General features: G+C 62.6%; 1 protein-coding gene across 2 annotated transcripts in view; it reads left to right on the forward strand.

Annotated features, from left to right (window-relative positions):
* Positions 1 to 6,824, forward strand: part of PPP1R37 (protein phosphatase 1 regulatory subunit 37) — a 50,623-nt gene extending 43,799 nt beyond the window's left edge. Inside the window, exons 2-13 of one of the 2 annotated variants that reach the window (XM_058280413.2) lie at positions 274 to 371; positions 1,490 to 1,535; positions 1,776 to 1,876; positions 2,607 to 2,726; positions 3,121 to 3,271; positions 3,409 to 3,564; positions 4,340 to 4,452; positions 4,938 to 5,079; positions 5,176 to 5,342; positions 5,487 to 6,189; positions 6,499 to 6,589; positions 6,674 to 6,811. In XM_058280413.2, coding sequence (XP_058136396.1) covers positions 274 to 371; positions 1,490 to 1,535; positions 1,776 to 1,876; positions 2,607 to 2,726; positions 3,121 to 3,271; positions 3,409 to 3,564; positions 4,340 to 4,452; positions 4,938 to 5,079; positions 5,176 to 5,342; positions 5,487 to 6,189; positions 6,499 to 6,581 — 1,880 coding nt within the window. In that variant the 3' untranslated portion in view covers positions 6,582 to 6,589; positions 6,674 to 6,811. Of the gene's footprint in view, positions 1 to 273; positions 372 to 1,489; positions 1,536 to 1,775; positions 1,877 to 2,606; positions 2,727 to 3,120; positions 3,272 to 3,408; positions 3,565 to 4,339; positions 4,453 to 4,937; positions 5,080 to 5,175; positions 5,343 to 5,486; positions 6,190 to 6,498; positions 6,590 to 6,673 lie in introns of both variants that reach the window. The other variant, XM_023586223.3, reaches the window with a different exon arrangement.
* The last annotated feature ends 1,589 nt before the right edge of the window (positions 6,825 to 8,413 follow it).

An 8,413-nucleotide genomic window follows, 5' to 3' on the forward strand; every position in this document is an offset into this window, starting at 1 on the left:
GCAGGGTGTGGGTGGAGGAGCCCGGGCTGTGGAGAGTCAGGGGCCTGGGGAAACGGGGTGTGGGTGGAGGGGCCCGGGCTGTGGAGAGTGGGGGGCCTGGGGAAGTGGGGTGTGGGTGGAGGGGCCTGGGCTGTGGGGAGTCAGGGGCCTGAGGAAGCAGGGTGTGGGTGGAGGGGCCCGAGCTGTGGAGAGTCGGGGGCTTGGGGAAGCAGGGTGTGGGTGGAGGGACCCGGGCTGTGGAGAGTCAGGGGCCTGCGTCCTCTGTGCCTGCAGCCCGGGATGTGACCGTGGATGAGGTCATTGGTGCCTACAAGCAGGCCTGCCAGAAGCTGAACTGCAGACAGATTCCCAAGCTCCTCCGGCAGCTCCAGGTATGGTCGGGGCAGGGGCAGGGCACATGCAGAGTTGGGGTGGACAGTCCCTGGGGGGAGGCTCCCTACCCCACCCCCAGCCTGATCTCTGGATGAGGGGCGAGGGTGAGCTCTTTCAGCTGTACAAGAAACCAGTTATATAAAGTAAGAAATTAAAGAATGGGCAACTCCCAAAAGAAATTCTACTCCCTAGATGGAAAAGCTATGTATATGATGTTTATTCTTAGAATTCCTAATTGCAAAAGTAAGATATTCTCTGATGTTTAAAAAATTAAAATGGTACAGATATAAAGAGCCCAGTTTACTTCTTACCTTCTGCCAGACATTCCCTCCTAGAAGTGCCCATTGTTAAGAGCGTGGCGTTTGGTCCCTCCTCGGTGTGCATTTATGAGCTAGCAGGCCTGTAATCAAAGGTACACAGGCACCGCACAGTGTTCCATTCCTCCACAGGTCAGGCTTACTTTCCCTGCAGTGGGCCCTACACACCCCCAGCAGTCTCTCACGGGCGCCCAGCTGGTAGCACAGCCTTAGCGCCTTCTGCTCGGGATGAGTTATTCCAGAATGTTCCACAGTTGTTTCCCCTCAGTGTTGCTGGGAGCAGCCATGCTTGCCCATCTCTGCGTACCTGGATTCTGTAGGGGGTCCAGGAAGGAAGGCCTGATGGCAGCCTGGGGTGAGGGCCCAGGAGCCCCCAGCCAGGGACAGAGCAAGCCTGCAGCTTGCAGGGGAGAAGGGACTCCAAGGGGCAGGAAAGGCACCCATGGGTGCCCTCACTCCTGCTAAGCTCTCGCTGTGTGCCCAGCCTGTGCCTTCCCCGTCTGCCCATCAGCCTTGCTAGCCTCGGCACCTGCTGGGTCCTCTGTCCAGAGGACCCCACACTCTATCCAGGGGGTGCAGGGACGGGTGGGCCCAGCTCGGCCTGGGCGGCAGCACAGCGTCAGGAAGAATGCACCCTGTTCTGCCCCCTCCCTCTGGGCCCTGCACTTGGGGGTCCAGCTGTGGAGCTCCCTCTGGGCTTTTTTCAGGGTCCCCCAACCTCATGCCACCCACAGGGCAGGCTCCCCAGCCAGACCCTTCAGGCGCCCTCCTGCCTCCCCACCACCTACTCTTCTTTTCAGGAGTTCACGGACCTCGGGCACCGCATTGACTGTCTGGACCTAAAAGGTGTGTGTCTTGATGAGGCGGCCAGGTAGTAGGGGGCGCTGGGAGCCTCCCTGAATGTGGGGCCCAAGGGCAAGTGTGAGCAGGTAGGTGGAGCTGAGAGCAGTGGATGAGTGCATGAGCCTGTAGGAACCAAGGGACCATCCTTACCCCTGCGGCCTGGAGCTCCCCCCCCCCCCACATCCGTGTGCACTCAGAAGTGCAGTCCCCAACGTGAGCACGCACCACTCCTCCTCATCCCAGGCGAGAAGCTGGATTACAAGACCTGCGAGGCCCTGGAGGAGATCTTCAAGAGGCTGCAGTTCAAGGTCGTGGATCTGGAGCAGACGAACCTCGATGAAGATGTGAGCAGCCCCCGCCCACTTCCTGCGTTTCTGGTCCCTGTAGAGGTTGGGGTAGGGAAAGGACATGGCAACAGGAGGGATCCCGCTCACACTAAGATAGGGCTTCTGGAAGGGCACGTCGGGAGGGCAGGCATCCAGTGTGACCAGAGTGGGCGGGGAGGATCGGGCCCAGAGGCTGGGCCTGCAAGGTGGGGGCATCTGTCAGCAGGGCAGAGGCCTGGGAGCTGGGTCCCCAGCCTGGGGGAAGCAGCCTGCCCGCTTGGGCCGCAGTGTCCTTACCTCCCAGCATGGAAGCCACTGGGAAGCCAGGGCCTTTGGCTTGAGTTTTGAGAAAAACAGGAGTCCTAGGGGTTGAGATTGTCCAGGCCTCAGGGGAGGTCCAGGGATGCCCATGGCCTGTCTTGGGCAGGACTACTCTGAGTGGCAGTGACAGGAAACAGACTGGCTTCAGCTGAAAAGGGAAATAGTTGGTGTCCAGAACCCAGAGGCAAGACTGCACCTTGCTACAGATGCGACTGGATTCTGGAGCGTGGGTGTCATCAGGATACCCCTACCTTGCGGCTGTTTGGCCCTACCTCCTGGCTGGCCTCAGCCTTCTCTCCCGTCATGCCCTCTCCCTACCCAGAACACCTGTGCTGGACCATTCTCCGTAGGACCCTGTGTCAGGGCATACATGCCACCCCTTGAGCAGCTTCGGCCCGAGGCTGAGCCCCCTACTGTCTGTCCACAGGGTGCCTCTGCCCTCTTTGACATGATTGAGTACTACGAGTCGGCCACCCACCTCAACATCTCCTTCAACAAGCACATCGGCACCCGTGGCTGGCAGGCTGCCGCCCACATGATGCGCAAGGTGGGCAGCTCCTGCCCTTGACCTCCAAGCCGGACGCAGTGCAGGCAGAGGGACCAAGGCATCTTCTGGGCACCCACCTGCACCCCGGTTCCATGGGCCCTTGTAGTGTGAGCTCTGCAGGGGGTTTCTCCCTCCTTCATGTCACTGATTGCCACCCCCAATCCACAAGGTCCAGGGAAGGAAGGGCTACATTTGGAGGTACTTGCCACCTCACCCCAGGACTCCCACCAGCCCTGCTTCTCTCATCCCCCGTGCCCAGGCCAGGGCTGTCCTCTCAGCAGCCACAGTTTTCCCAGCTGTGAAACTAAATGACAGCTGTGGCTCTGCTGCTTGCTGGGTGCTGGTGGCAGCTCCCCCAGAGCAGGCAGGGCTTGACCCAGCCCCCTCCCCCCAGACGAGCTGCCTGCAGTACCTGGATGCTCGCAACACGCCCCTGCTGGACCACTCGGCGCCCTTCGTGGCCCGCGCCCTGCGCATCCGCAGCAGCTTGACCGTGCTGCACCTGGAGAATGCCAGCCTGTCTGGGAGGCCCCTCATGCTCCTTGGTGAGCCCAGGCCCCCGAGGAAGGGATGAGCCGATGAGGTGCAGCCTACTGGTGGGATGGGGGCTGCCAGCTGGGTCCTGGGGCTGCGCCTGCCCAGGGGTGGCCTGGCCCATTGGTGGTGTTCCTGTCATCCCCAGCCACGGCCTTGAAGATGAACATGAATCTCCGGGAGCTGTACCTGGCCGACAACAAGCTTAATGGCCTGCAGGACTCAGCCCAGCTGGGCAACCTGCTCAAGTTCAACTGCTCCCTGCAGATCCTGGACCTCCGGAACAATCATGTGCTGGACTCCGGTGCGTGCAGGTGCTGGGGAGCCTGTCCCCCCAGGCACCTTTTCGTTCAGTGGGGAAGACAGACCTGTCCCAGAGTATGACAACGCAGCCTGGGGTCAGGGAGGGCTTTGTGGAGGAGGAGGCAGCTCAGCTGAGACCTGGGAGATGAGGTGAGGTAGTGAACAAAAAATTAAAGTAGTTACAGTCTGTAAAGAGTAGAAAGGAAACAGCATTGCTGGGAGAAAGGACTTAGGATGGTGCAGGGACGGAAGAGAGCCACAGTGGAGGGACATCTGGGCATGGGAGGAGGCCCCTGGCCTTAGTGTAAAGACAGGACCGGAGGGGGCAGAGGAGGGACAAAGGCCAGTTTCCCCCAGGGTGGCCAGGGCCCTGAAGCCACCTGTGTTCACTCACGAAGAAACAGATGTTTACCAAGCTGGGCCTAGCCCTGGGGGAGGCCGAGATCGCGCCCTCCATGAGCTTGTACTCTAGTGGGGAGGCACGAAGATGAGAAACGGAGAAGTGCCAAGTCTTTCAGGTGGTGACATGTGCTATGGAGGAAAATAAAGCTGGGACGCTGCCTGGGTGGACTGCGCTGGCCTGAGGGATAAGCTTGGGTGTGGGGGGCCGTCACCCCGGTGCTTCAGGGATGAGTGTTACAGCCCAGGGACAGGGAGGTGAGGATAGCGCCAGCCGCTGAGGGGACTGCGTAGTGCCACCTGGCTCTTTGGGTGGTCATGGCCCCCAGGCCACGGAGTGCCAGCCCAGGTGGGGCCTGACCACAGGCCTCCTCCAGGTCTGGCCTACATCTGCGAGGGCCTCAAGGAGCAGAGGAAGGGGCTGGCGACCCTGGTGCTCTGGAACAACCAGCTCTCACACACGGGCATGGCCTTCCTGGGCATGACACTGGTGAGTCGCGGCGGGGGAGGGAGGCTCCTGGGCCACTCCCGCCCCCATCCTGAAAGACCTGTCCGGTCTTTCCCTCGGCGTCCACACCCCAGTTTCCCTGAGGAAAACCACAGTCTTCATTTGTCTTTTTGCATCCACTGCTCTAGCCTAGTACAGTGCTTAGAATAGTTAGTATTTTTGGAAGCCTCCTGGGAGTTTTCAATCCTTTTATCATGAGATGTTTTAAGCAAGCTGGCAGGGCACATTGACTCCCACGGCAAGCACCCGTGGAAGCCTCCAGGGAAGGACCCTGGGGTGCAGGCCCCGCCCAGAGCTGTGGGGAGTGGACAGGAGACCTGGCGCTTTGGAGGAAACCTTTAAGAGCCTAGAGGGCCAGACCTTTCTAGATCCACTGAGGGGCAGGAACCAGCCGAACCCCTGTGCTCGGCTCCTTCTCCTGGGCCTGCCCTCCACTGACGTCCCCTCACTTGCACGCGCCCCTGCAGCCGCACACACAGAGCCTGGAGACGCTGAACCTGGGCCACAACCCCATCGGGAACGAGGGTGTGCGGAACCTCAAGAACGGGCTCATCGGCAACCGCAGCGTGCTGCGCCTCGGCCTGGCCTCCACCAAGCTCACGTGCGAGGGTGAGTGTGCGGGCGGGGCCGAGGCAGGGGGCTGGCTGGGCTCGGGTTGGCCGGCGGCATGGGGCCCATGGCCAGCCCCTGCGGTCCCCCTCCCAGGCGCGGTGGCAGTGGCAGAGTTCATCGCTGAGAGCCCCCGCCTCCTGAGACTGGACCTCCGGGAGAACGAGATCAAGACAGGCGGGCTCATGGCTCTGTCCTTGGCCCTCAAGGTGAACCACTCTCTGCTGCGTCTGGACCTTGACCGTGAGCCCAAGAAGGAGGCGGTGAGCCGGGCTCCTCCCTGAGGCCTTGATGGGGGTGTGGCGGGTCTGCGGGGCCAGCTGAGGCTGCTGGGAGGCAGGAGGTGTGGCCGGGGGCTGGTGGGGGGAGGCTGGCCGAGACCCCTAGCCAGGCCGCTCATCCTGCAGGTGAAGAGCTTCATCGAGACTCAGAAGGCGCTGCTCGCCGAGATCCAGAATGGCTGCAAGCGCAACTTCGTGCTGGCCCGGGAGCAGGAGGAGAAGGAGCAGCGGCTGCAGCTGTCGGCCTCCATGCCTGAGATCACCGTCACTGAGCCCCAGCCCGATGAGGAGCCCGGGGACGAGCCTGCCGCCGAGGCGCAAGAGAACGGGGCCCAGCAGCCTGGGCCGGACTCAGACTCAGACTCGGAAGGGGAGGGCGAGGAGGATGAGGATGGGGAGAGAGACATGGCAGACAGCGGCCAGAGTTCCTCAGCTCCCTGCCCTGCCCTCGTGCCCCCCACGGACTCCCTGGGCCCTGGGGACAGGACCCCCCCAGGCAGCCCCTCCTCCCCCACCGAGCAACGCATTTCTGTGTCCAGCCCAGGCCGGGGCCACAAGGTGTTTGTGGTGACCCGGGTGGAGAGCCCACCAGAGAGGTCAGGGCCCCCTGCCCCGCCCTCCCCAACTGCCTTGCCCTCACTGCCCCCCTCATCCGCCCTGCCGCCAGCTGAGGCCATCAGCACCCAGGACACAGGGTTGGCTGAGCCTCAGCCACAGCCGGAGCTGCCCCAGTCAGGGCCACCGCTGCCCAACGGCCTGAAGCCCGAGTTTGCCCTCGCACTGCCCCCAGGGCCCGAGGCCAAGGGGGGCAGCTGCAGCCTGGAACACGGTGAGAGGAGCTTCTGGGGCAGGGTGAGGAGGGGCTCCTGACCTGGCAGAGGGGCTTGCCTGGGCACTGGGGAGATCTGAAATAAGCACTTGCCTCCAGTGGGCCTCAGTTTCTCCCCTGAACAAATGGCCCCAAGTGAGACTGAAACCTCGGTACCCATTGTGCCTCCCAGAGGGTCCCAGGGAGCACTTCCTGGAGGGGTGTGTGGGGGCTGTTGACTGGCCCGGGTGGGTCTGGCATGGAAGGGGTTGGCATCTCCTGCTGCCACCCTCGCTGCCTGACTGGAACTGCCACCTGCTCTTCCCACAGAACTGAGCTGCTCCAAGAACGAGAAGGAGCTCGAGGAGCTGCTCCTGGAAGCCAGTCAGGAATCCGGGCAGGAGACACTGTGACACTTTAGGTGAGGTGAGGGGAGAGGCATGGGGGAGAGGGGCTGCTAGGCCACCGTGCTGACGTTCCCCTCCCCCAATCTCTTTGCTCCAAGTTCCCCTTTTTTTCCGGCCAGTCTTCGATGAGCTGAGGCCAGAGCCATTGTGAACCTGTTCACCCAAGGCCCAGGACGCCAGGGGTGGGGGGGCCATTCCGGGGCCTCCTCCCCCCCCTGCAGCACTACCAGGGGTGCAGGAGCTCTGGGGGGGTGATGGCGGCCCTCCCCCGCCCTAAGCACCTCGATTTACACGTCCAGGGCCTGAGGACTCTGGGCCGGGGGGTGGGGGGTGGACAACGAGGAGGAGGGAGGGGCCAGGCATTGGCCTGGAGGCCGGGCTCCAGTTCTCCACCAGGCTGGCCCTGTTTAGGGCAGGAGGCCTCCGTGGGGGTGAGATAATCCCCCTGGCAGCCCGGGACCAGGCAGGTGTGGCTTGGGAGGGGCGGGAGTGGTGGCGGTGGTGGAAGTGGGTAGAGCAGAGCCCCAGACAGGGTGAGGGCTGGGGCGGGGGGTGGGAGAGTTGGGGGCAGAGTTGCAGAGCTTTCTTTTTCTTAAGTGCAATAACTCTATCAGGGAGCTGGGGCGGGGAGCAGCCAGGGCTCTGGGGACCCTGCTTTCCAGGCCACTTGAGGCTGTGCCCCTGACAGGCACTACAACACGGGGGTGGGCAAGCGGAGTGGGTGTGGGGCAAGGGAGGGTGGAGGGCTGGGGGCTGCTCCTGTGGTGCAATGCTGTTCACACCTTTTCTAATAAACCAGAGCTGGGTTCACCCTTGGTCTGCTGCTTGCTGTGTTCTGAGCCTGGGTGCCCCGGGACCATTGGGTCCCTAAAGAAAACCAGGAGGTCCGACGCTAAGAGCCCCAGCATCCCACTGCATCCTGCCCTGGGGTGGGCTCATGCGCCACATGACTTCTCTGCATACATCAGCTGCCGCACGCACACCCACTGTTTCTTGAGAGGGAAACCACCCCATGTTTCTTCCAGCTCAGGTCTGGGTTCCCAGGTGGCGCAGAGGACGCAGCACCTGGGCTCAGTGGCAGCAGGTACCAGCCTTTTCCCACCAGCCTTGACAGAGATGGGCCAGCCCCACGGGGTGCCCCGTCACCCAGCGCCCCGCTCCCCTTTGCTGGCATGTACCTGGAGTGCAACAGGAGGGCTCTTGACCCTCTCTGGGAGAGGCTTTCACCCTCCCCAGGAGGACAGGCCACACGAGGGGAGGCGGAGCCGCAGCCCCAAGCTCTGGTACTCTGCCCCCTCCTGGCATCTGTCACCTTTTCTGTTTAGGCCACTGCCGGCCCTTCTGTCACCTGCTGCTACAAGCGTCCTAACAGCTCTTAGACCACCACAGTGAAGACCCCTGTTTGGGTGAGGGGTTGGAACCAGGCGCAATCGCTACCATTGCCGCACACCTCATGCCCCACTCTGGGGACGCTGGCACCCCGTGACCATCTGTGAGGTGGTGTTGGGAGGGGCCTGTCGGTGTGCTGGGTTAGTGGCCCCCTCTTGCCGAGGCGGTGTGAGGTGCTGGGAACCTCTCCTTTGCCGGGTCAAGGTCTTTTGGTACAGCACCCTGTGGGTCGCGGTGGGCCTTGGTCAGTTCCAGCCTTGCCCATGAGCCTAGGCCCGAGGGGTGGTTGTTCACAGCTGCCCTCTACCCTCACTTCCGGACAGAGCGAGTGAAGGTGCGGGGGCGGGAGTGGCAAGGAGGGGGCTTGGCGAGGTGCTTGTGATCCAGAATTCTCCGGTTCCAACCCGCTGCCCAGTCTCCCCACCTCTGCTTGGACTAGGGCAGCTTGG

The sequence above is a fragment of the Dasypus novemcinctus genome, chromosome 18, assembly GCF_030445035.2.
Source record: "Dasypus novemcinctus isolate mDasNov1 chromosome 18, mDasNov1.1.hap2, whole genome shotgun sequence".
Lineage (NCBI taxonomy): Eukaryota > Metazoa > Chordata > Mammalia > Cingulata > Dasypodidae > Dasypus > Dasypus novemcinctus.